This window comes from Dipodomys spectabilis, unplaced genomic scaffold, assembly GCF_019054845.1.
Source record: "Dipodomys spectabilis isolate Male_0828 unplaced genomic scaffold, ASM1905484v1 ptg000229l, whole genome shotgun sequence".
NCBI classification, from domain to species: Eukaryota; Metazoa; Chordata; class Mammalia; order Rodentia; family Heteromyidae; genus Dipodomys; species Dipodomys spectabilis.
Window position 1 is genome coordinate 998,847 of NW_024870906.1, and position 27,836 is coordinate 1,026,682.

At 51.3% G+C, this 27,836-nt stretch overlaps 1 protein-coding gene across 2 annotated transcripts in view; it reads right to left on the reverse strand.

The window, feature by feature from the left end:
• Dpysl2 (dihydropyrimidinase like 2) overlaps positions 1-27,836 on the reverse strand; it is a 78,498-nt gene that overhangs the window by 41,452 nt on the left and 9,210 nt on the right. The window contains exons 1-3 of one of the 2 annotated variants that reach the window (XM_042697840.1): positions 12,168-12,491; positions 8,923-9,011; positions 5,495-5,679 (exon numbers count right to left, since the gene is read on the reverse strand). In XM_042697840.1, the coding sequence (XP_042553774.1) occupies positions 5,495-5,679; positions 8,923-9,011; positions 12,168-12,206 (313 nt within the window). In that variant the 5' untranslated portion in view covers positions 12,207-12,491. Of the gene's footprint in view, positions 1-5,494; positions 5,680-8,922; positions 9,012-12,167; positions 12,492-27,836 lie in introns of those variants that run through there. The other variant, XM_042697839.1, reaches the window with a different exon arrangement.

The window sequence follows — 27,836 nt, forward strand, 5'->3', positions numbered from 1 at the left end:
GCCTGATGACAGCCTAACAAGTCCACCACCTCCACTCCTGAACGAGAGCAGCCATCCTGGCCAACAGGACTGCTGGGAAGTTTCCACGGACCCAGCCTGAGCACTCTCTAGGGAAATTCTGGAGACTTTTCAGGGAGATTTTGGAAGCAGAGGACGGAGACTGCCCGAGCTCTACGTGCAACGTCCACTAGCAGAGTGGGGCCTGGGCTCCGCCCCACCTCGTGAGCTGTTCTCATTGCCAAGGCTTGTCAGTAGCATCCCTCAGGACCAGGGGCCTCGCAAGACACACTCGAACACTAAGGTATCTACTCGAACACTAAGGTATCTGCCACATGTCTGTGTCGTAGGTCTAGAGACCCACCCAGGAATGCCCTTGCTTCTGGAAAGTTCTGGAAGACTGATCCCACCACCCTACCAGTAGGCTGGCCAAGCCCAACACTACAATCCTTTCTGGAGTAAGCACCGTGTGCAGCAGGTGCTGAGCTGCGCAGAGCTGTGCTATTCTCAGGACGCTTCCTTCTTGCTTTCTGGTGCCCATCCTGGGAATTGAATCAGGGCCTGGGGGCTGTCCCTGAGCCCTTTTTTTGCAACCCTTGGTGGTTCATTGGAGATAAGAGTCTCACATTTTCCTACCCAGACTGACTTCAAACCGTGATCCTCAGATCTCGGGCTCCTGAGTAGCTAGGATTACAGGCGTGAGTCACTGATGCCTGGCTGGATGTGTCCTTCTTTAACCTCTTCTCTACTCTGCTCAGCACCAAGGATCAGGTAACCTGCCCAAAAACCCCGCCAGGGAGTACCCAGCAGCTGCCAGCCCAGCACTCAGGGCTGAGATGTGCACAGTGACACCTGAGCAGGCCCCGCCTCGTGGCATCAGCTTTCCGAAGGCATCCTGTCCTTGCGTGACGCGTGTGATCTCCCCCATGAAGGGTCTGGGGAGACAGGGGCGGAGCGCAAGGCACCCGCTCCAAAGCCCAGCGGAGAACGCGGCTTCCCATCGCCAGACCACAGGCAGAGTCGTGGCGACGGCTCCCATCCCGGACTTTGGAACTTCAGTCTGATGTGGCCGAGTGTTTTTGTGAATACTTTCTAACCCTAGTCCAATGAGTGCTGTGAAGGGAATAATCAAAGTATCAATTACAGACATGTTCATATTACGCTGCGTGTGTGTTCACACATGTGTGCTCGTCACCAGCAGGGAGCAAACCCACATGCCACATGGTTGAAAAAATGACAAGCAGCGGATGTCCCACAGCGGCCTTCCTGAGCCACATCCCCTCAGGAAGCCTCCTCTTTTCTCCCAAACCTCTTGCCTCCACTGGCAAGGATCACCGAGAGCTGGGCAACACCCAAGGGTTTCTGGGAAGGGTGGCTGAGTTCGCCAGAGAGCTGAGACCACGTGACTTCTCCAGCAATAGCCGCTACCCTGAGGGCAAGCTCCTTGACTGCAAGGACTAGCAAGAGTGTGGCATTTCTGCCTAGAGCCCCATCTCAACAAACAAGCCAAGTGTAGTTGCATACACCTGTTAACCCAACTACTTAAGAGGCCTGAGTAGAAGGATTACTGTCAGAGGCCCACCCCAGGCAAAAACAGGAAACTTTAGTCAACAAATAACTAAAGCCAAAAAGGGCTTTAGATGTGATTCGTAGAGCAACTTGCATAGCTAGCACAAGGCTCTGAGTACTGCCAAATACATAACATTTTTAATTGCACAATACATGTCTGGATCCTTTTCCTCGTCGTGATTCCCTAAACAATATAGGGAACAACTATTTGCATAGCATTTACATTGTATTAGACATGAATAATCAAGAGGTAATTTAAAGTATATGGATGGGAGGGGATGCGTGGGCTATATGCAAATGACCTGCCATTTTACATGAGGGACTTAAGCATGTATGCTTCTACAATCCTTGGTGATCCTGGAACCAACCCCAACCGACACCCAGGGTCCTACAGGATCTGCCTCACAGCAGGGACTCAAAATCAGTCAGCGTATCACTGGGCTAAATGCCATGTCATGGAAGGACCAGACATGGGCTCCCTCAGCTACATCGCAAAATTGTTCCGCTGCAGGCTTAGACTCCAGGGAAGAAGAGAGGAGTCTCTGTCCTCAGCAAGGGATGGTCACCCTTCCATCAGCCTCCAGGGCTCGAGGCAAGCTCCTGAGTACAACACATACACACAACACCAGCCCTTCCAGAAGACTCCCTCCTTCCACAGGCTGGCTGGGACCCAGGGAGCAAAAGTGTGCATGCGCACACCCAGGTGGCACCCTGGCACACCTGCTCAGGCAGGGACCTGCACAGGGTAGCCTCCTGTCTGGTCCTGCAGATACAGCGGAGCTCCAGAATATTCTGTAACAGGGCAGCGGGGAGTGGGATGCTAAAGCAGCAAGCCCACCTCTGGGACAACTTGTCCCAGAGAACAGAGGCGGCCAACGTGGCACAGGGAGGAGGGGGTAGGGCCGGGGCCACACCAACAGACTGAATGCGGCAGGCTGTGTCCTTCCTTCCGGCTTCTGTGTCCCCCTTTGTAAAACCAGGTAACTCTTCTACCCACTTCCCGGACACTGTGGAAGCCTAGCAGTTCTGATAACCCCAGGGTCCCGGAGGCCAGTGTTTTCCCAAGGAGCCCTCGGCTAGTCTAGATGAGCCCAGTCGGCTTGTCAGAGGCTCTGCCCACCCGTCCCTGGCTGGAAAGGGCAAAGGGCATCCCCCTGCCTGCGGCGGGGTCCTGTCACAAAGATCCCATTGTGCGATTGTCAACAGCAGGTTCTGTGGGATGGCAATATCATTTTCTCTGGCTGGCATGCCATCTTCCTTAAACTGGAAGCGTACGGCATGCGGAGCAATGTCACACAGAAACGGGCCCTCCAGGGCCCATGACACAGGAAGGCCTAACAGGTGGAGACGGCCCTGCGGGTACAGGTGAGCCAGCGTGGAGAAGAGAAGATGGAGGACAAGGGCTAGGCAGTCTACGCGTCAATTTACTTGATTGCTTGTCTCAGCCACAGGCATGGCCACTCAAGCTTGGACTTCAATGTGCTCAAAATGCTCAGCACATTCCTTTGGCGGCCTCGATATTCATTCAAGCTGCAATGTCACTAAAGAAGCAGGTCGTGGGCACCCAGGGATTCACAGGAAGCTATTCCTCTTCAACAAGGCCCCTTCGTGGTAAAGCAAGCCTCAGCCACAAGCACATTTGAAGTATTGCACAATATGTTATGACCGGCAAGCAGCGGGGAAGGGGGGGGAATAGAAATAAAGAAAAAAAATCCTAATTTCGTGGTCATCTGAAGGAAAAGAAAAGGCAAGCTGGTGGAAACCGTGCTCGGCTCAGCTCAGCACCCAGTCAGGTGTTTGGAAGCATTTAGCATTTTTCTCAGGCTGCCAGAGCCATGGAGGTTGGGGTGAGCATGCACTGCTACCTGCTTACTTCCTTTCTTTGAGTTTTGCTCATCAACCCCTTTGGCCAAACCAACTGGGAAGTGAAGGTGTGGTTCAAGTGGTACAGTGCCAGCCTTGAGCTAAAAATTCCAAGTGACGGTGCGAGGCCCTGCTACTGGCACAAAAAAAATTTAAAAAAAGGATGGTGCCATTGGTGAACGTTGCCGTACTCTTGCTCAAGAGGCCAAGTGGGCCACTGGGCCCTCAGTCCTCGTCCCTGACCATCTGCCCACTGACCATCCACTGACCCTCCTGGGGGACCACTGTGGTGAACAGAGGGAAGCCCCTGGCCTCCGAGGGAGAAGGCCAAAGGGAAACCAAGCAGCAAGAAGGGATACAGTCCCACGGCAGGGGAGGGCAGGAAGAGGCAAGAAATAGAGCAAGGCATTAAAGCCCAGGACGTACACAGGGAGACAGGATGCCTGGCAGAAAGGCACGATGGGAGAAAATGCCAGCAGAAGCCCCTTGAGTAAGTGTAAGAGGACACACTTCTGCCCACAGGGGCTGAGCAAAGACCATGTGACTAGAGGCAATCTCTCTCTCTCTTGGAGCTCAAAGCAGAGGAAGCTGGGAAGCCTAGAAAAACTTCCTGTCAGCTAGAGATTCCTTCACCATGCGGATGAGCCACTAAGGCCCCGAGAAGCGAGGTGACCTGGCCAAGGCCAGACAGCAAGATGGTACTGGAAGGTACCTGAGCTCTCTCCAGTCTCCTAACTTTTAGGTAAAGGTATTCCCCACTGGAGGGTTCCCTCTAGGGTATCCCTCCAACAATAGATAGATGTCACATTGTTCGTGGCACACTGACCCTCGGGGACCAATGCATGGCTCTGTGGGCATCTGCCTGCATGCAGAGCTGAGGCTCTGACCACCTGACTTGGCCTGCCATCTACCAGTGAGCAGTGTGTGCCTTGCTAGCTCAGATACTACTTGGTGGCTTGCCCTGGAGGCAGAGAGGAAATGCACACTTGGGCCTAGTCCAGAGCAACAGGTCAAGCAGTAGGAATGCCCGGGGGTACAGAAAGGATCCCTTGAAAACTGTACAGACCAGGCTGGAAAGCAATGCCTGGAGCAAGACAGAGGAGGGAAGGCTCCAACCTGGGGATCTGTGTGGAAGTGACAGTGAAGCCGGCTTAGATACTTCAACCCCTAAGACCAGACGAGGACAATGCCAGGGAGGGTGTGGAGACAGCAATGTTCCCCATGGAAGACAGGAAAGAAACATCCAGACAGACCCCGAAGCAAGAGGACACAGACTGTCATGGAGAATCACCTAGTGATGCAATCTTCTCTGAGGCAGAAACCGCCAGGTTCCTCCTCAGACCCTCTTCTGAGCCACCGCAAGCTCATTAGATTTGTCAGCTGCTATGCTGACCTTCACTCTTAGACAGAATCTGCTTTCCAATATACGTACCTACAGGGCCACTACGTAGCTAGACCACTCTTCTGAACAAAAATGGCAGTTGTCACAAGGCATCCTCGGACCTGAATCCAGTGAATAGCCTTTCGATGTGCCCAAACAACACAAATTCCTTGGGGCAATAGGTGAAGGGTGTCAAATTTTACATGGTGGGGGGAGGTGGAGGAAGCCTCCAAGATGTCTGGTTCTTCTCAGTGTCCAACCAAGGCTGTGATTTTCCTCTCACCAGATTACAGATTAATAATGGCTCAAAATTTCATTTGGTGCCCCCATCCTCATTCTAAGAAGCACCCTAAGGAAAATAGTTAACGAAGGAAGGCTCAAAATTGACTCCGAAGATGACAGTGTTTTCACACTGGAACAATTTCAAGGTCAAAGTAAAACCAGAGTCCTCAAGCAGAGAAAGCAAAAAACCATTCCTTTTATCCTTCCAAAATGCCCGAGAACCATGTTCTCAAGTTCAGGTGGGAAAAAAAATCCCAAATCTGACAGCAAACAGGGATCAGGAGATAAGAGAAATACCTTCCCGAGCCAGACCCCTTGTTTGGCAGGTCCAACCCAATCACCCACGTTCACTACCACAGGCATGGGTCCCTGGTACCACAGGAATGGTTCCGAGCCTCTTACTGATCATGGTGGTTCCTCCAGCCAGGGCAGCCTTGGTCCCCTGGAAGAAGTCATCGGCAGATGTCATCCCCTGCTCAGGCATCTGGAAACGAGTGTGCACGTCGATTCCCCCAGGGATCACCATTCTGGAGTGGGCTTCGATGGTCTTCACCCCTCCTGGCACGATCAGGTTTTCTCCTATTTGCCTAAATAGACAGAATGAGTCAGACAGACAGTGAGTGAAATGTGGAATTGGATGCCATCTAACAGCTATTTTCCCTAAGCTACAAACTGTCCTCCAGGGCAGGCAGCAAACTTTCTGGATCATTGCTATACTTTATCTGCTCCTCACCAAGTAAGAGGGTGTGCAGAAAGCACAATCTACATAAGGAATCAGGCGACCAATTGAAGATTAGCTATCAGCAGCCCCCCAAATCAAATGATATCCAGGCCCCAAGATATTGCTATAAAATGCCACTACACCATCTTAAAACACAAACCACTGAACTAACTTTCCAACAGCAATCTACATCAGACCTAACTGCACTTTCCCAACATGGGTTTTACCAAATTCTTTTCAACAGAGGGAAAGACATGTGGAAGGGCGGAGGGAAGAAACATACATATACACACACACACACACACACACACACACACACACAAAAGTAAGCACTATATTGTAATGATTTCAAAGCTTAGAAGCAGGTGCTATACAATTCCAACAATAAAGGCAGAAAAATAAATAATCATCATGTGTTGAACAAGATCTTTTTTTTTGTCGGTCATGGGGCTTGAACTCTGGGCCTGGGCGCTGCCCCTCAGCTCTTCAGCTCAAGGTGAGCACTCTACCACTTGAGCTACAGCGCCACTTCCGGTTTTCTAGTGGTTTATTGGAGACAGGAGTCTCACGGTCTTTCCTGCCCGGGCTGGCTTTGAACCGGGATACTCATATCTCAGCCTTCTGAATAGCTAGGATTACAGGCGTGAGCCACCGGCGCCCAGCTCCATTTTTTTTTTTTTTTTTTTGCCAGTCCTGGGACTTGAACTCCAGGCCTGGGAGCTGTCCCTAAGCCTCTCTGTGCTCAAGGCTAGCGCTATACCACTTGAGTCACAATGCCACTTCTGGATTTTTCTGAGTAGTTTACCTGAGATAAAGGTCTCACAGACTTTCCTGTTCAGGCTGGCTTCAAACTGTGATCCTCAGATCTCAGCCTCCTGAGTAGCTAGGTGTGAGCCACCAGTATCTGGCTCATTTCCAAAGTTTAAAAATAATTTTCTGGACTGGGAATGTAGCTTAGTGGCAGAGTGCTTGCTTAGCATGCATGAAACTCTGGGTTCACTTTCTCAGTACCACATACACAGAAAAAGCCACTGTGGCTCAAGTAGTAGAGTGCTAGCCTTGAGCAAAAAAAATTCAGGGACAGTGCCCAGGCCCTGAGTTCAAGCCCGCCCCCAAAAAATAATAATATTAATTTTCTGACATATTTCTATCAACTTTTATGAAAGCTGGGTTCTGGTGGCTCACATTTGTAATCCTAGCTACTCAAAAGGCTGAGATCTGAGGATCACAGTTTGAAGCCAGCCCAGGCAGAAAAGCCCATGAGACTTTTACCTCTAATTAAACAGCAAAACACTAAAAATGGAGCTATTTGGGCTGGGGATTTAGCTCAGCGGAAGAGTGCCTGTCTGGCGAGTGCCAAGGTCCTGAGTTTGGTCCTTAGCTCTGGGGGAAAAAAAAGCTATAGAAGTGGAGCTGTGGCTCAAGTGGTAGCGCACCAGCCTTAAGCAAAAAAGCCAAGCAAGGCTAGGAAGTTGGCTCAGTGGTAGAGTGCTTGCCTTGCATGCATGAGGCCCTGGGTTGGATTCCTCAGCACGAATTAAGCAGAAAAAGCTGGAAGTGGCGCTGTGGCTCAAATGGAAGAGTACTAGTCTTGAGCTGAATTGCTGAGGGACAGTGTCCAGGCCCAGAGTTCAGGCCCCATGACCGGCAAAAAAAAAAAAAAAGCCAAGCAAAAGCACTAGGCCCTGAGTTCAAGCCCAAGTACCAGCACCAAAAAGAGAAAATGAGCTAAGAAGGAGTTGGAGAAGTCCTAAGGCAAATGACTCTGAACAACAGCGTAGTCCTGACCCCTTCCTTCCAGGTCAGTGTCCCTTTGCCAGCTAGACCATGCTGTCCTGTAGCTGGCAGAGGAAATGGAAGAAGACAGTCATGGCGTTTGAAAGCCTACAGCTGAGACCCGTCACAAGCAAAGCCACATGGAGAAAACATTCAATGTGGGAATGCTAAGTCCTATTTTAGCTTCATAAATCAGGGTGTGAGCTTCCAGGCAACCGAGAGCCACTCCAGTTTTCCACTCCTCAGAATTGGTGTGCTGCAAACACTTCATGAATGCTGTTCACTTAAAAGATGTCATTCGCTGCAGTGTTTGTCTTTAAGCAGATGTGCCCTTTCTCCATAGCCTGGCCCAGTGGAAAGAGCACAAAAATACAACTGGTTCATTTAACCCTCTTAAGTCCCCAAATACTCCTAACTGCCCTCTCTCCTTTATAACCTAATACACAAGCAACACCAGAGCAGCCTTATTTGTGCCAATTGCCACTTAGAAGAATGGAACCTAAAATCCCCTGAGATTAGGCAGCAATTTGTGTTACTTGGTAATTAACTCAGTGTCCTTCTGTGGCCCTTCCAACTTAGATTCCTAATAAAGGAGGCAGATGGGTGTCTTCACCAGAGATGCTGCCTGCTATGTTTGGGTCCTTTGATTGGGCAATCTCTCCCAAGCAACTCCATTCTAGGAAAACTTTCCAGACACTCAGCATATCACACACCAAGTATCTGAGCTGGCAACAAAAGGTAACATGTCACCTCATAAAAACAGCTAAACACATAATGCATGGGTATAGAGGTAACTGTGACTTTGAATCCCCTAAGCCTGAATTACCAAACTCACTAATAACCACCAATCAAAGTGGGCTTAAAACAGATACTAAGGCGAGCTGCTCATACCTATAATCCTAGCTACTCAGAGGTTTGAGATTAGAAGATCAGGGTTCCAGTCTCCTGGAAAAAAATCCATGAGGATCCTGATCTCCAAAGTAATCACCCAAAAAAGCCAGAAGTAAAGGTACGGCCCAACTGGAAGAGTGCCAGAGACAAACCTGAGTTCAAGCCCCGGTACTAAGAAGATCACCGTGTGTGTGTGTGTGTGTGTGTGTGTGTGTGTGTGTGTGTGTGTGTGTGTGTGTGTGTGTGTGTCACTCACATGCACGTGCGAACTCTCTGCACAGGATATGTGCTAAGGATCCAACACAGAGATTTTTCAATGAATCCATGTCTCCAGCCCAAAGTTATTGACTCTGGTTACCCCAGTAAGCTTGAGACTACATGTGTGAGGTGCGCATGGGAACACTGGAACGTGTGCAGAACCGTGCACTACTGTGTTACTTACTTGATCAGCCCATCTTCCATGTATATGTCTGCATAGAAGGACTGGTCATCATTCACTATCTTCCCTCCCTTGATCAGAAGACGATCACTCTGAAAATAAACAGGCAGTAAGGTCACCACACATAAATGGCCCAGGAGAAACACAAGCTCTAAGTGAGCTCGGGCACCTCATTCAAACGTGATGCTCAAAATCAGTTTCAGAAAGGTTGTTCTACCCAGTGAACCTGTAAGCAGCCAACTGCTCGTCAATGGGCCAAACTCATCCTAGATAAATGAACCACTTCTTTCAATGACACCTCAGACCTGAAAGTCAAAGAAAAAAAGAAAAAGACAATATACCCCTTAAATGACTTTTGGCTACATCTCATTTAAAAAAAACAAAAATTCCACCCACATGAAGGCAAGTCATATCCTGGCACTGTCTGTGTGGGGGAAACTGACCAAAGTCTGTTGTCATGGCATATCCCACACAAACACATTGGCTCAACCATAACAAGGCTTCGATTCACTATGTCCTGTTACATTTGCATTTACTCTTGGGGTAAATCAGCCCAAGTGTACAAGAAATAGACCATTTTAACTAAGCAGTTAATCAGGTTCTGTGATACATGAGCTGGCAAACTTTACAACTTAACATGGTTATAGACTGTTGATGCTCTTCTATTTTAACTTCATATTGGTGTAAGAAAAATAAATAAATAAAGGACAGGCAGCTTTTGAGGGAGGGAGGGCCAAGAATGCCACTGAAATGCTATCATGACTTGTGGCTATCCCAACACTCTGATGGAATGGAATGTGAATAGCCGGTGTCGGTGAACTTGTGCCTACATTATGTCAGACCAGATTTAATCTTCACATGGGGAACCTTACTTTATTTTACTTTTACTCTACAAAAACCTTTGAAAGGGTGTCATTCATCTGAACAGTGGTGAATGAAGAGCTTACTAATATTCTCAGCAAGGGCTTTTTAAATTTAGCAGTTACCCAGAAAAATCAGAAAATCTTCCAGATATATATATATATATATATATATACATATATATATACACACATGCACGCTACTACAAAGAAAAAGAAGATACACTTGCACATAAATGCACACGCACCTAGGTTTGGAAAGTATTTATTATTCTCTGATAAACTAAAAAGTATACGACCATATTCATTTCATATACGGAGGGGGGGATCTTTCATCTTGAAATGGCTAGATGCAAATTCAACAATTCCTGCACCAGAATAAATGTAAAAATCCTTAATGATTCCCACTCACCACACTATTTGGAGATGGGGGGGGGGGTGATTTGTGGGGGTGGGCAAGATTCTACTCCCTTGACCTGTAGGAAAACTGAGGCTGAGAGAGGTTGAACAAGGAGATGCCCTGCCCTGCCCTGCCCTTCCCCACCAGCACCCTCCCTCACTGTGGTTCCCTGCCCTGCCATCACCCTGAATCCCCTCCGGCTTCAGGATGCAAGACAAAAACAAAACATCAGAGCTGGATCCCTCTAGTTAGTACCTTCTAGAAGGCTTCTTACATAAGAGGCTGCCCGTGGTGATGGAGAGAGGGAGAGGGAGAGGGAGGGAGGGAAGAAGGGAGGGAGGAAAGGCAGACTACAGGACCTAGGATAATGCAACCGGATTTGGTTTTTGAGTGGAGGGGGCGCTGTTGTAAAAAGTGGGCTTGTTGATCATTGTTTGCCTATTTTTTTTTTCTCCCCACCCTGTCAAAATGAAACTGCCTGGCTTATCCAGGAGGACAGCAAATCATCCGAGGATCCCAACAGCACCTGACCCCCACCCCAACCCCCCCTCCCCGGTCTCCTTCTCCCCTCCAGGGGACACAGCAGGATGGCTCTCCCGCAGGGGACCCGGTCCTTGGGGACCTGGAGACAGAGCTGGGATACACGGTATGCATATATGGACACATCAAAACGAAACCCTTGGTCCAACCAAACCGAGGCTAATAAATACGCGGTTAAACATCTCACAGCCATAAGAGGGGAAAAAAGGGAAGCCAGCTACCCCGCCCCCCCCCCCCGCGCCCGGATCGGGGCCGGAGACGCGGCGCACACGCCCCCTCCCCCGCGCGTGAGTTCCCGCAGCTCCCTGCGGATGGGTGTGTCCTCGGGCGCCGAGGGGAAGCCCGGGTGCCCGGAGACACCGGCAGAACCCCGGGCGCGCGCCCCCGGCGCCCAGCCCCGCGCGGCCGCGGAGCCACCCGGGATCCGCACGGATTACATAACAATGCAGGCCCCCGGCGGCCGCCCGCCCAGGGATTCCCGTCGAGGGTGCGGAGATGTGGAGCCAAGGGGAGGGTTGTTTTGTTTTCCGAGGAAAGATGGAGAGGGGGTGGGCGCGGGGACCGGCCCCCATCTCCAAGAGCATCCGCCAATGCCCCCCTCTCTCGGATGTTTTCCAGGGATGACGAGCCAGCGACTGACCGACCGCAGGCCCCGGCGCGGCGCCCCGCACCTCGGGCCGCGGCGATCATTGTCTTCCCGGGGCCGGCCGAAGCCATCTGCTCGGCGCGTCGCCCTGCGCCATTACCCGGGGCCGGCGCGCCGGTGCCCAGCGCCACCTCCCAGCCCGCTTTGTATGCGCCACACGCACCATCGCCTCGCGGGAGACGCCGGCTCTGCGCCGGAAAAACCCGGGGCTCCCCACCCCGCCCCCCGAAAAATAACCTGTCCTCGGTCCACAACCCCCCCCCCGGCGCGGGCCGCCCCCCCCCCGCACATCCCCGCGCCCCCCGGCCCGGCCCGGCCCGGCCCAGCATCCCTCGGCTGTCACGGCGCCTCGGGCTGAAACGGCGCCTTCCAGACTCTGCAGCCGCGGGGAGGCGGCTCCGGGAAGCCCTGCCGGGTGGGGGCGGAAGACCGGGCGCAGGACCCCGTCCTCCCCGTCGGCCCGGGGTCGGAGCCCGCGCCGCGCACGCTCCAGCGGGCATCCATTGGCCTGGGCGCAGCATCCCCCGCGCCCGCCACAATGAAAGGGCGCCGCGGGCCGGGCGCGCGGATGCGGCCGCCCCCAGCCCCGAGCCCCGCTCCCCGCACACCGGCGCCCCGCGGGGGGGGGGGGGCGCTGCCGCCGCCCTCACCGGCTTCCTTGGCAACGCACAGAATAGAAAAGGAAAGGAGGAAGATGAAACGAAAGTCGGGTTCCCAAAAATCACAAAAGGCAAGATCGTTAGCTGTCCGGAGCCCCGCAAGGCTGCGGGCCCGCGCGGGCTCCCCGCGCCCCGGAACTCACCGTGATGCGTGGGATGTTTTTCTTCCCCTGATAAGACATGTCTCTCCTGGGAAAAAAAAATTAATTTGCAGAGGGCAGCCTCAAGGAGCAAACGCGATTGCCGGAGAGGCTCGGATTGTGTGTGTGCAGGGCCGGCCTGGCGGCTCGCAGAGCTCAGAGCGTCAGGGACAAACGCAGCCCGCGGGCTCCCTTTCTTCCTCTCCTCCAACACAGCCCTAGCTAGGGCGGAAAAAGAGAGAGAGGGAGGGAGAGAGAGAACGGGAGGGAAGGGGGTGGAAATAAACTACAGCAATAAAAGCCTCGGTTCCAGGCTGCCACCGCGGCGCATGCGCCGCCAGCCACTCCCTTTCCTCTCAGGCAAAAGCCATCCGCTTCGGGAGAGACGCTCCCTGATTGGCCACGATCGTGGGATATGCAAATGAGGCCGGAGGGGCGGGCGCGGCGCCAGAGCGCGAAATGCTGCAGTGTGCGGCGGAGGGCGGCGGTCGGTGCGTGCGCCCGCGCGGGGCGCGCGCCTTTCGCGCCCTTTCTTTGGGCCGAGACTGCGGGAGGGGGGGACGGGAAAGGGGGGAATTGGGAGCGGCGTCCCGGAGGCAGCATGCGCAACACAAGGACAATGGCGGGGTCGTCGTTCGGGGCGTGGGGAGGGGGCGCAGCCCGAGACGGAGGGGCTTCGGTTCAAGGCCGGGCGGCCCGCACACGCCCGCCCGCCCGCGCGCGCGCGCGCCAATCCGAGGAAGCCGCCGCGGCGGCCCCGCGTGGGGTGACTCCGCCGAGCCAATGGCTTCGCTGGCGGCGAGCGCGCGACCGCACCGCCGGCCGGCGCCGCGCGGCCCGGGCGGGGGGCGCGTGGAGGGGCGGGGGCGGGGCCTCGCGGGCCACGCCCACCCCCAGCCCGACCCTGGAGCTGCACGCGGGCGGCTGCGGGCTCCGGGGCTCTCGCGGCGGGGCGGATGCGGGCCCCGGGCGAGGCTGCAAGGGCGGGGCCCGCGGCCGGGGCCCCGCAGCTGGTCCCCGGGCCAAGGCCGCCCAGGCGGAGGGCAGGGCGCAGTCGGGCAGGCCGCAGCCCTCGCAGCGGGCCCCGCCCTGACGCCGCCTTTGTGCCTGCCGGCCACCGGGAACTTGGGGTCCGGGGCGGCCACGCCCACCGGGGGGGCTGGGGGCGCAGCCGCCCGCACTTGCCGATCTGCCGGGGAAGCTGCTGGAACCCCAGCGCCGAGGCCCTGCGGGGCTGGAAGGGCAGAAAGGGGCTGTCAGGGGAAGGAGAGCTAAGACCCCCACGGAAGGGGAAACTAAGTCAGAGGAAGCCCCCCGGACACCCACTCTTCCAGAGCCCCTAGGGCCTAGCCTCTGGGCCCGAGCAGAGCCGCCCTCGGCTTTGGCCTGGCTGACCTCCCCTCCCGGAGAGGGAACATCTGGACAGGTGCAGCTGGGCTTGTGGAGCTCCCAGACGTCCCTACAAACCCCTGTGTCCTCTAGGCCGTCAGGCAGCCTTGGAGAGGGGAAAACTGCGTTTAACCGGCTCGCACCTACTCAGCAAATAGAAGCCAGATAAACAGAGCTCATCCTGCAGCCGCCTGGGTTTTATATCACAGCATCTTTTCTTGCACCAGGCCACGGTGGCCCTTGTTGGTTCTAGAGTCAGGACAGGTGCACACCTCACCTTTCATTCCTATTTCTCATTCTGAAGTCCCAGAAGAGGACTGTGGGGCTTACAGCAAGCTTCCCTGGTAAATGTATTCCACTTAGCTGTGAATCTTAAAAAGAAATCAAGGGTGTCCGCCCCCCCCCCAAAACCATCTGACACCCTGAACAGCTGGGCTGACGTTCTTGGCTTTTGGTGTCTGCCAGCAATGACTAGATTCTCAAGTCTCAGCATATACTTGGCTTTCCTACCTGAGAAAAGCAGCTGCAGGTTTCAGGCAGCAGTCTGGGGGTATAGGGGAGAAGATCCTATGCAATCAAAAGAAAAGAACACCTTGGCAGGTAAGTAATGAGGTTCAAAATGGCCTACAGTTATATTATTTGTGTCTATTATACTTTCCTGTTCCTGATTCATTTGATCTTAATGAGTTTAAATATATCCTGTTATTTACCAATTTGCCATGGCATCTTTTGTAATAAAAGCTCCAAGGAGCTCTTAGAAGTCTTATTTGTATCATCTTAATTCTACAGCCATTAATGTGAGGTTCTTAGTCCACGATAATTAACATTAATGTCCAGAAATGCTAGGTTTACGTTGATTTTTCTGATCTGGAGCCTAAGACAACACTTGCAACACGGAAGAGCCCATATACTTCAGTCAACCCCAGGAAATAACACTGATCTGCATTTGTGTGTGTATGTATATATTTGTGCAGTCCTGGGCCTTGAATTCAGAGCCTGGGCACTGTCCTCTTTCACATGAGCTACAGCTCCACTTCTGGTTTTTTGCTAGTTATTTTTTTTTCTGCTTATATGGTGCTGAGGAATCGAACCCAGGGCCTCATGCATGCAAGGCAAGCACTGTACTCTACCACTGAGCCACCTTCCCAGCCCCTTTTGCTAGTTATTTAGAGATAAGAGACTCACAGAGTTTTTCAGCCTGTACTGGCTTTGAACCTAGATCCTCAGATCTCAGTCCCCTGAGTAGCTAAGATTATAGGCGTGAGCCACCAGTGCCTGGCTTGTGATCTGCATCATTTCTTACCCTACTTACCAAACTATGCAAAGCAGAAAATTCCAAGGGGCTTGGCAAGAACTGTACACCCAGTCTACCCTACATCTTTCTTTACACTCTGGGGGAAAAGCGTTCAATGAAGATTTCCTGTGAAATTACACATTCAGACTCTTCTCCAGGGTGACTTCTGAGTGTTAAAAAGAAATTGTCTGCCCATAGCAATAAGATGGCTGATTGTGCGCTGTGAACACCCCTTCCCAAGCCCCTGCCTCCACACTTTTCAGCCAGCAGAGGGCAAGGCCGGGTGTCTGAAGTGTGAACGTTAAGGTGATAGCAACTCCCCAGCCATTTGGAGTGTGGAACCAGTGCGGGCACAGGCTGCCCGTCAAGTGGCTTCATGTCCCCACCCAGTGCCTTTGGTATAAACACAGAAGGCCTCAGAGCCAACCTCCATGGTCCTCAGAGCATACCTTCTCCTGTGTGCTCTGTTCCCCTCCCTTCCTTTCCCCAGGGTACTTCCTTGCAAACATCACCTGTCCATAAAGTCTCCCCTCTAACTCCTTGAGCACCCCTTTCCGCATTGCCCTTTGTTGTGACACTCCTCCTGATGGCTTCTGATCCTTTCCATCAAGATTGTGATGCCTAATATCTGAGCGATTCCCAATCCTCTTCTTCCAGTAGCCCATACCCTCTCCGGTCCACAGCAGGTGTCCTCCACACGTGCAAACAGGTGTTGTCTGTGCACTGAGATGACAGGGACAAAAGGCTCTCAGCACTGCCACCGTGGTCAGTTGTTTCCTTTTGTTGGCAGTCCTACGGATTGAGCTCTAGGCCTCAGCTCAATAGGCAAGTGTTCTACCAACTTGAGCCACGCCCCTAAAACCTGTTGCTTTCAGTTGGTTTTTCAGATAGGGTCTTGGGCCAGCTTTGGGTAGTGATCCTCCTACCTCCACCTCCTGAGTAGCTGGGATTACAGCCATAAGCCATGCCTGGCCCCATCATGACTTTTGATGGAAAAATAAAATAAAAATCCCCAACTCAGAGACTGACACTGTCATCTGGCTGTGGTGTCCTTCAGAACAGCTCAACTCCTCTGCCTTAAGTCCTTAGAACAGTAGGGAAGTTCTGTGACTTGGTGGTAATATGGCTTAGTCTTCTGTGCGGGGTGTGGTTGCCTCCATTAACAAAACTGTTGTGACTGACAGAGCCAGTCCCAAGATGGACCCCAGAATCACACGATGTGTCCCTAGAGTGCTTTCTTGGCACTAATTTCTGAAATCGGTCTGTGGGGCTGAGCCCAGGGCATGCTATGCAAAGGCTCTACCGGCCTCAGAAGCAGTGCTCTTCCCACTCTCGTTCCATTCTTCCTGTGTGCCTATACTGTCTCATTTGCCCTCATGTACCCCCTCCTGTACAGCGCACACTCAGCTGTGCTAACTGAGCACCGTTTTCCTTCCTTTCAAGGCTTGAACTCACAGAGAATAACAACGCTCAAAAGTCCTACTCAGCTAGGCGCTGGTGGCTCACACCTATAATCCTAGCTACTCAGGAGGCGGAGATCTGAGGATCCCAGTTCAAAGCAAGCCCAAGCAAGAAAGTCTATGAGACACTTATCTCCAATAAATCACCAGAAAACCGCAAGTGGCACTGTGGCTCAAGTGGTAGAGCGCTAGCCTTGAGCTGATGAGCTGAGGGACAGCGCCCAGGCCCAGAGTTCAAGCCCCATGCTGGACAAAAAAAAAAAAAAAAAAAGGCCTACTCATCTCTCATCCTTATACACAGCCCTGCAGGACTGGGGGCGTCACAAAGGATGCGTATGGCAAGGCACCGACGTCTTATGCCTATAACCCTAGCTACTCAGGAAGCTGAGACTTGAACATCATGTTCAAAGCCCACCTGGACAGGAAAGTCCATGAGACTCTTATCTCCACCTAAACATCAAAAAGCCAGAAGTGAGCCAGGTGCCAGTGGCTCGCACCTATAATCCTAGCTACTCAGAAGGCTGAGATCTGAGAATCTCAGTTCAAAGCCAGCCAGGCAGGAAAGTCTGTGAGATTCTCCTCTCCAATTAACCACCAAAAAACTGGAAGTGGCTCTGTGGCTCAAAGAGGTAGATTGCTAGCCTTGAGCAAAATAGCTCAGGATCAGCACCAAGGCCCAGAGTTCAAGTCCCACGACTGACCAAATAAATAAATAAAAGCTGTATGCATAGGTGGATGGAGGAGCTAACACCAGCCAGGAGTTGAAGATGTCTGCCTCATGTAGCCTGCGGGGAAGTGGAGGTGACGGGGCAGGAGGGGCGCTGGGGCAGGAGGGGCGCTGGGGTGACTGGCTACTTTCAGTTCCCCAGCAATGCCCAGTATGAGTTCTGCCTCAGCCTAGCACCTCAGTTCCCGGTTTCCCCTTCCCCCTGGAGTCACCAGTTCTGCTCTGTGGTGCCCCAGAGCTCTGTGGAAGCGCTCTGCTCTCAGAAAGGGGGGAACTCCAACACAGAAAGTGCTGACAGGCAGACCAACTGAGACGTGGCCAGGAAGAGAAGGCCGCAGGTCCGTGGCTGCTGCAGCCTCCAGAGCTGAGGGAGACAAATGCGGTCATGGAGGAGGGGCCAGAACCCTTCTGCATTGCCAAGAACAAAGGGCACTGCGGCTGGATCTGAGCAGTAATCGTGGTGTTCTTGTGAGTGTGACCCCGAAGGGCACAGACTGCAGAGGGGCAGACGGGCAGGTAGAATGGCACCTGCCCACTTTGGGCGGTGACCAGAGAGAGTTGGCACTGCTGCCCTCTGAGCCAGGCACCTGCCTTTCTTTGCGAGAACGGGGCAGACTAGAGACCACTCCATCAGCGCTGAGAAAGCATCCTGAAGATCAGGTCCCCAGTGTGGGAAGACAAGAGGCTCACCTGTCCCAAAGCGTGTACTTCACAGAAGCCCGTGGGCCAGGGATTTCTCCTCTGGTCTCCAGTTAGCACTGACGCCACGCAAAGGACCCCAGCATTTCAACACCTTAAGTCCATTCTGAATGACCACAGATGACCAGGGTCTGTCTCAGCTGCAGCTCCTTGCTCTGGGTGGCCTGGCTCAGGTGCGCCCTCTGCTGACCAATGAGGTATGTGCATGCAGGCCCTGGACTGGACTAGGAGAGGGGTTTGGCAAATGACCCCCCCCCCCCCACCATGTTCCCAAACCTGCCTGTCCATCAGAATCGCCTGGCCTATTTCAGCTTTGGTTTCTAGTACCCAGATCTTCCTCCCCAAAGCACAGCAGTCACCAGCTCTTTACCCAGCGGGAACAACACAAAAGTAAATATCACTATCATTTGACTGGTCTGCTACCAGTAACAGTCCTGTCTGCTAAAACATCGCTGCGTGGTCAGGAGGAGGGAGCTCACCTACATAAAACACTTACTGTGATCCAAACATAGCACTAAGCACTGTAAATCTCCATCTCCAGCACCTGTACAACATTTCCTAGCAGGGACAAGGTCCTACCTTGATGCTTAGGACTGCCAGAAACAAAATAAAATAGTAAAGTGAAATTTAAAGCAGTAATAAATTAGAGCCAGATGCTAGTGGCTCAAGGGTGTCATTCTACCTACTCAGAAGGCTGAGATTTGAGGATCACGGTTCAAAGCCAGCTCAGGCAGGGAAGTCCATGGGACACTGAAAAAGTAGAGAATCACTGAGGAAGTGGAGATGTGGCTCAAGTGGTAGAGTGCTAGCCTTAAACAAAAGAGCTCAGGACAGTGCCCAGGCCCTGAGTTCAAGGCCCAGCACTGGCAAAAATTAAAAAAAAAAAAAACAACTAAGTGCTGGTGGCTCACACCTATAAACCTACCTATTCAGGAGACTGAGATCTGAGGATGTGGTTCAAAGCCGGCCTGGAAAGGAAAATCCGTGAGACTTTCCGGAAGTGGTACTGTGGGTCAAAGTGGTTGCACACTAGCCTTGAACAAAAGAGCTCAGGGACAGTGCCCAGGCCCTGAGTTCAAGCCCCACAACTGATTTAAAAAAAAAAAAGCTCAGGTTCTGCCCGGCTCCTGCTGCCAGCTTTCCTCTTGGGAGTGGGAACCCTGGCTCTGACATCTGGTTCTGATTCCAGGGTCTGGGATCTCATGCACGGATGGGCCTCCCACAGAGAGGCAGGCCTCCCGTGGGCTGGTGGGGCTGGCACCAAGTCCTGACCTCTGCCTGGCCACTTGGGCTTCTTGGAATGGCCCACTCTGGGACTCTCATCCCAGGACTGTACCAAAACTGTTCCCTGGGAGGGTTCCCACACCCGTAGCCAGCCAGCACCAGTGCCCCCCGCTGCCTGACCTGTGGCTGAAGAGAGCTAAGTGGTTTGAAGTGCCAGCCCTCTATCTGCAGCAGAGCCAACTTCCTTGTGTATCTGTCCTGGTGCAGAATGATGAGCTGAAGATAGACCGTGTCCTGTCAGGATCAAAAGCACTGCCTCAAAAGCATTACGATGGAACACTCCACCTGCACACACAGAATACAAGAGACCAAACCAGGCTGGTCCAACACTGAAATCTCCACAACTTACCAGAATTATTGCCCAGACATCTCAGCCACCTGCATCCCAAACTGGAGAAAACTATACAGGTTGTTCCTATGACCGCCCCCCCCAATAAATGGACGGTGTAACAACCCTTCATCAGCCAACCCATACAGAACACCACAAAGTGCCTGTGTCTAAGGAAGGAAGAAGTCTCTGTGGCCACATCCCGCCTCTCATCCCGATGCATCCAGGGAGCAATGCTGTGCAAAAGCTCTTCCTGGCCAGATGCCAGCGCCTCACGCCTGTGATCCTAGTTCAGGAGCCTGAGATCTGAGGATCACAGTTCAAAGCCAGCCCAGGCAGGAAAGTCTGTGAGAATCTTGCCTCCAATTAGCCAGCAAAAAGCCAAAAGTAGAGCCGTAGCTCAAATGATGAGTGCTTAGCCTTGAGCAAAAAACCTCAGGGACAGTACCCAGAACAGGCTCTGAGTTCAAGCCCTGAAGGTCAGTCTGTGTGTGTGTGTGTGTGTGTGTGTGTGTGTGTGTGTCTGTCTGTCTGTCTGTCTGTCTGTCTCTGTCTCTCTCTCTGTGTGTGTCTCTCTGTGTCTCTCTCACCCACACAAGTAGGAGGGAAATATGTTATACTTGTGCTGTCCAACACAAGTTGTCATTGGCCCCATGTGGCTACAGGGCACTTGAGACAAGACTAGTGCAATTGCAGAACAGAATTCTTTATTTTATGTCATGTAAATTCAGCCAGTGTGGCTGCGGCTGCTCCGAAGGGCACAGATGCGGAGGTGCCGCACTTATGTGCCATCAGACTGGCGGACCAAGTCTGTCAGCCCAGAGGCACTTTTCGTTTGACCCATACGGTGATTTAAATGTGTGTGTGTGTGTGTGCGCGCGCGTGCGCGTGCGTGCGCGCGCGCTGCGTGGGGCCTGAACTCAGGACTTGGGAGCTGTCCTTCAGCTTTTGCACCCAGGGCCTGGGCACTCTACCGCTTGAGTCACCACTCCACTGCTGGCTTTTGGGTGGGTAAGTGGAGATAAGAGTCTCATGGACTTTCTTTGAACAGTGACTCTCAACAGTGATTCTCAGATCTTAGCCTCTTAGTAGCTAGGTGTGAGCCACCAACATGCGGCTTTTAATTCGTTGTTAATGTATAGCCAACATTTAACACATAGTTCAGGTGAAAATGCCACTTCTGTGGCTTCTAGAAAAATCAGAAGCTCGAGGCAACCCTGATGTCCGTTCCTCCGGGGACAGCAGGCGTGTGGGGCAGGGGCAGCGCCGGCCGCAGAGGAGGGGCCTGCTCTCCGCACCGTTGTCCCCTCCCAGTGAGAGTTTCAGAGCGGCTGGCCCACGATGTGACAATTGACAGGGTAATCGTCACACGTCCACCACCGCCTCCAGGTGTTCTGGAGGCCAGGCATTCTATAGCCAGTTACCCCCCAACTTCGTGGACAGTGCTTTCCTTCTGTTTATGACCTTGAAGATCCTTAGATAAGGAGAAGAAGAAAAAAAATCATTTATGAAACAGCTGCTGTTCACCAAGAATGTTCTCGGAAATTATCTTCTGCAAGCTAAATGGCTTCCAGTCTCACTTTACAAATGAAGAGACTAAGGCTAGAGAAGTCAAGTAAGGTCAGTAATGGGGGGGGGGGGGGGGCGGCGGGTTGTGGAGCTCGAGCGTTAGCGTGCCTGCGTTGAAAGTAGGATTGAAAGACTGGAAATTACCATACCTGGCATTCAAACCCAGACTAGTCTGACTCCTTCTCAGGCCATCTGTCCCCATCACTTTCCAGATCTAGGAGCTACAAAGCCCCACCCTCCAGAGCCTTGCCATCTTGCTTACAGATTTATTCAAGACAGCAACAGGTCTTTCGTCCTGTGCCTTTCTTCCTGCCCCACACCTTTCAAAATCCGTGTTCTCCTCTTCACACTTCCTGAGCGGAGCTGATGGGCAACCATTGGAAGCTGAGTCACCAGGTAACCATGTGCAACCAGCTGACCACGACACCCACCTTGAACTATTCTATGACATGGAAACCAACTCCCTGTGCTTGGGCCATCAGCAATAGCCGCCTCTCTATCCTGACAGCATCCTAATCCTTTGTGTGTACTCACTCACTTTAAAACCAACACACCTTCACTAGCGTACTACATTGTCACAGCAGGCCACCCTAGAGCACAAGTTCACAGGAGGCTGGTGGTGAGTGTGCATTCGGTGGGTGTTGGGACGGTAACCCTGTGTGCCACCACTCCAGGGTCCTAAAGAATTCTTTCACACCTTGAAATCCCCTTCCTCCCCTACTGGTCCTCCCTTCCACACAACCCACCCCCTGGCAAACAATGTTTTCTCTGACTTTTCCAGAATGTCATATAAGTGGAACAATGACACAGTGTAGCCCCGATACCATCTTACCCTCACCCCTAGATTACATTCTTTGGTACTGAGGCTTGAATTTAGGGCCTCATTTTCACTTGACTTGCTTCCGCAGCTAGAACTCTACTATCGGAACCACAACTCCAGCCATGGTTTAACTGTTTATTTTGGAGATGGGGTCTCATTGATTTTTCTGCCCAGGCTGGCTGCAAACTGTGATCCTCCAGATCTCAGCCTCCTGAATAGCTAGGATTACAGGTGTAAGCCATGGGTACCCAGCCCTGGGCACTCGAGTACATTTCTTTTTGGACAATGTCACTCACTCCTTCCCTCTTCTGAACTTCTTAAGGTCTTATTTCATGATCTGCTATGCAAGGTATGCGGTGACTGTCCCACCTGCCTCTGAAAGGAATGTGGGTTCTTCGGCTGTGTGGGGGGGGGGGCAGGGGTGGGGGGGAGGGGAGGGGGAAGGGAGGAGTTATGTGCCTTATATGAAAGTGGGTGCACTATCTGTTGCTAAAACAAAGCACTTGAGTTGAGACAGTATATAAGAGATTTATTTAGCTCATAGTTTTTGAGGCTGAGAGTCCAAGATTGTTCAGCTTCTCATGAAGAGCTCATGATGAAGATGTCACAGTAGTTAAGTGTGAGACAAGAAATCAAAGCAACCAGAGTCAACCTTGGTCTTCGCTACAACTTATTTTCTGAGGAATTAACTGAGATGGTAGGAGAAATTCCTCAGCTTCTCCCAAGGATCTAACTACCTCTCGTTAGGCCCTGCCTCTTAAGGTTCCAGCACCAATCAACCGTGGGACGGACACACACACACACACACACACACACACACACACACACACACACTCACTCACTCACTCCAGACCATAGCAAGGTTGAATTTGTAGTTTATAGGCACAAATGAAAAGAACCTTTTCCTCTTCAGACTCTCAGGGCAATGCTGTCATACTTTGGGTCTGCCTCCGCAGACGGGACTCGATTTATACACGTCTAGTTCTTTTTACCTGTGCCCACCTCCTGCTCATCACGCAGAGTCTCAGCGGAGGCTCCTGAGCCCCACCCCAGGCTGAGCATTTTACAGATGCTCACCGTTCGCCGCAAGGAGGAAGCAGATCCATAAGGAATACGGGGACACGCTCAAAACTGCTGTCCATTATAGTAAAAAGCCTTGCCCATCTTATTAAATAGCATAAATAACTTCATAGAACAATAACAAGAGACATGCTCCATCCTGGCCTCTTATCCAGGATGAACCAAGACAAAAGCAGGACCACCCCGCAGACGTGTAATAAAATAAGAATGCTGTTCCCATCACAAAATGCCAAACTTTCCCTAGCCTATCAACCATGAATAACCGCCGATTCTCTAGCCAAGACACCCTGACCTCACACCAAGCTGTCTTTGTTCAGAGGCAGGAAATACCCAGTCACAGAACCGACTCAGCCCTTACCAAAGTCACTCATCTGGTTTTTGTTTGTTTTTGTTTTTGTTTTTTTGTCAGTCGTGGGGCTTGAACTCTGGGCTTGGGCACTGTCCCTGCGCTCTTCAGCTCAAGGCGAGTGCTCTACCACTTGAGCCACAGCTCAACTTCTGGTTTTCTGAGTGGTTTATTAGAGATAAGTGTCTCACAGACTTTCCTGCCACGGCTGGCTTTGAACTGCAATCCTCAGATCTCAGCCTCCTGAGTAGCTAGGATTACAAGCGTGAGCCAAGGGCACCTGGCCAAAATCGCTCATCTGAAGCCCCAGTGTCTGCATCACAGAGACCCCCCACCCCACCCTCGCCTAGCCCCTAGTTCCCACTCAGTGCAGTGAGCAAGAAACAAATGGTTCACCCACAGCTTGTTCCTCACCGTCCAGGGCTGAGATGATGACCTCAAGCAGCAATGAAAAGATGAGCACCATGAAAGTCTCTCTAACATCAGAGAAGGAGCAGAAGGCCTTGCATTAAAGTCAGAAATCAAGCAGCCCCAGGGCTCTCCAAGAGCTATCAACATAATCAAGAAGATTAGCCACAGACCAGAAAGCCACCCAAAGAAAACCAATGGAAAATGATTAGGACCAAAAGTGAGCTCGTGACAGTGACCTCCTACCAGTCAACAAAATCTCAAAAGTCGCCAGGTGATGTGGGCACTGGTGGCTCACGCCTGTAATCCTAGCTTTTCAGGTAACTGAGATCTGAGGATCACATTGTTCAAAGCCAGCCCAGGCAGGAAAAGTCCGTGAGACTCTTATCTCCAATTAACCACCAGAAAACTAGAAGTGGCGCTATAGCTCAAGTGGTAGAGCACTCATCTTGAGCTGAAGAGCTGAGGGACAGCGCCCAGGCCAGAGTTCAAGCCCCACGACTGACAAAAAAAAAAAGTCACTAGGTATTGGTGGCTCAACCTGAACTAGTAGCTACTCAGGAGGCTGGGATATAAGGATCACAGTTCAAAGCTAGCCTGGGCAGGAAAGTCCATGAAACTCTTATCTCCAATTAACCACCAAAAGTCAGAAGTGAAGCTGTGGTTCAAGTGGTAGAGTGCTAGCCTTGAGCAAAAAAGATTAGAGACAGAGCCCAGGCTCTGAGTTCAAGTCCCGGGCGCGCGTGCACGCGCGCACGTGCACAAACACACACACACACACACATATCTGGGGAAAATAAATCTCACAGGAAATGTCACAGAAAATAAGTTACCTGAATATAAGCAAGACATAATAGGAACATAAGGCGGAAGGACTCACCAACTCAAAAATAAGCACAAGGCTCTAAGTTCCTACTCACTCCTATCAAAACCAGACAAGATCTCACCAGTATACAGGGGTGGCCAGGGTTGGGAAGGGGAGGAGATAAAGTTAATGTTTAATGGCATGAAGCTTTGGTTGTGCAAATTGAAAAAAATTCTGATGGTTACACAACAACACAAATACACTAAGTGCACACCTAAAATCATTAAGATAGTAAATTTGATGTAAAATATACCACAATCGGAAAAAAATTCTAACTGGAATTCAATTCACTTCCTAAATGGTTTTGTATCTTTTTCTTTTTCTTTCTTTCTTTCTTCCTTCTTTCCTTCCTTCCTCCCTTCTTTCCTTTCTTTTCTCTTTTTCTTCCTTTCCTTCCTTCCTTCCTTCCTCCTTTCCTCCCTCTCTTTCTTTCCTTTTTTTTGTGCCAGTCCTGAGGCTTGAACTCAGGGCCTGGGTGCTGTCCTTGGGCTTCTTTAGCTCAAGGCTAGCACTCTACCACTTTGAGGGACAGCGCCACTCCTGGCTTTTGGGGGAACTAATTGGAGATAAGAGGCTCACAGAACTTCCTGCCTAGGAGGCTGGCTTTGAACCACAATCCTCAGATTTCAGCCTCCTGAGAGCTGGGATTAGAGGTTGGAGCCACCGGTGCTCCATTTCCAAAGCATTTTGTTTTCAATTCCACCATTGGTTCCTTCCTCCCTCGCCATCAACCTGCCGCTCTAAAACCAAATGTTCACTTGTACTATTTCTATAAAAATGCATGTCTATGTATATCCATATATGCACATACAACAAAGAAATTTTCCTTGTACATGCAGGCAGAAGGATCAGGCTTCTGTGGTGCATAAAACACTTGAGGACACTAAGCTGCTTAAATACTATTCTACGTGAATTTCAAAGCTCTCCAAGAATTTGTTTTTATGAAAATGGCTCCAAGAAATTAAGTCCTAGAACTTCCTTGTTAGATTTCAGTTAATTTAGTAGTTTTAAGAACAGCCAGAGGCTGGGTGTAGTGGCTCATGGCTGTAATCCTAGCTACTTCGGAGATGAAGATCAATTCACAGTTCACAGCCAGCCCAAAGGAAAAAGTTTGAGAGATTCCACCTCAACCGATGGCTGGGTGCAGTGGTTCACACCCATAATCCCCGCAACACAGGGAAGTACAAACAGGAGGACTGGAGTCCAGGCAGCCTCGGCACAAAGATCCTATCTCAAGAATCACCTCCACCACTGGGCACTGTTGGTTCACACTGATGTTTCTAGAACTCTGGAGCCTGAGATCTGAGGATTGTGGTTCAAAGCCAGCCTGTTTTGAACCCCACCATGAAGCTTTTCTTAAAAAAAAAATATTATTGGAGCCAGGCACCAGTGGCTCACGCCTGTCATCCTAGCTACGCAGGAGGCTGAGATCTGAGGATCACGGTTCAAAGCCAGCCCAAGTAGGAAGTCCATGAGACTCTTATCTCCAATAAACCACTAGAAAACAGGAAGTAGCACTGTGGCTCAAGTGGTAGAGCACTCACCTTGATCTGAAGAGCGCAGGGACAGTGCCCAGGCTGAGTTCAAGCCCCTCGACCAACCAAAAAAAAACCCTTTATATGCAATGAAGGTATAGTGTCCAGAATATATAAAGAAGCTATATATAGTATATATATTTCTGTATTATATATATAAATTCAACAACAACAAAGTGATTGGTCTAAGAAGTAGGCCATAACATAGATACATCTTGAAAGAACATCTACCACTGTCCAGCAAGCACAGGAAAACATGCACAACATCATTCGTTATTAGGAATACAAATTAGGACCACCATGAGATGCCAATCCATCCCTATACAGACGATGATAATCAGAAAGAGAAAAAACCAGTACCAGGGAACACTGCAGAAATCAGGCCTTCATACATTCTTGCAGGAATATAAAATGATAGACTTTACAGAAACATTTAGGCAGTTCCTCAAAAAAGCTCAACATAAACTCACCATATGGCCCGGGGATCCCATCCCCAGGTAGAATCCAAGAACAGTGGAAAACATTTGTTTAAACAAAAATTTGTACAAGTTTGTCAAATAGCCAAATGTCTATCTGTTGAGGAAAAGAAAAACAAAAGCGGGGCTGGGAAGGTGGCTCAGTGGTAGAGCGCTTGCCTTGCATCATGAGGCCCTGGGCTTGATTCCTCAGCACCACATAAGCAGAAAAAAGCCAGAAGTGAAGCTGTAGCTCAAGCGGTAGAGCACTAGCCTTGAGCTGAAGAGCTGAGGGACAGCACCCAAGCCCAGAGTTCAAGCCCCACGACTGGGAAAAAAAAAAAAAATGGAAAGGAAAGAAATTAAAAAGAGTCAAGGATTTGTTCTGAACAATTAGTACATCAGTAGAAGTGAGACACAGGCTTGGGAATGTGGTTAGTGGTAGAGTGCTTGCCTAGCATGCATGAAGCCCTGGGTTCCATTCCTCAGTACCACATACATAAACAGAAAAAAAAGAAAAAACATAAAGGAAACACAAAGTATGGAATACACAAACAAAGAAGATTGCTTGGCCGTAAAAAGGCTACAACCTGGATGAACCTTGAACACGTTACACTGGGTGCAGGAAACCGAAGCAGGGCTCTCTGTGGCTATGAAACCTTCAGAACAAGCCCACCCACAGAGGAAGGAAGATTGACAGGCTAGAGGCGCAGGGAGGCAGGCAAGGGAAGATGTCTGCTTAGAGACCATGAGGTTTCTTTTGAGAATGATTAAAAAATTGTTCTAGAATTAAGCAGGTGCTACACAGTTAAAACAAGAATGGACTAAAGTGAGAATTTAACACAAACGGTTCCCTCAATTATAAAACTAACACACACACACACACACACACACACACACACACACACACACACACGAAAAGAGCACAAACAGCCAGGGACAGCATAGCTTTTATTCAGAGATTAAGGGCCTGGGGAGGAAGGATTAGAGATCTCCACCCAGGGGTAGACAGGGTCGGGTGACAGCCTAGTGTCTGCACAGCTGGCAAAGAGCAGAGCTGAGGGGCAGCAGGCTTCCCAACTCCACAACCAGTGCGCTTCCAGTCCGAGCGCTCTTACCTTCCAGGACAGGACCTGCGTGCAGCTTCCTGTCGGGGCCACCACAGACCATAATGAACTAAACCCGGGGCCCAGAGCCGCTCCTGCCCCGCCCTTCCTCACCACCCTCACAGCGTTCTCGGATGTCACAGCACAGACACGCTGACGTTGAACCCCAACAGGACGGGGAGGCAAGGCCCTGGAAGGAGACCAGGCCAGCGGCTCAGAGCCTCGCTGGGGGACTGTGGGTCTCACTAAAGAGAGAAAGAGGCCGAGCCAGGCAGAGGCTCAACATCCAAGGCTGGCCCAGGCAAAA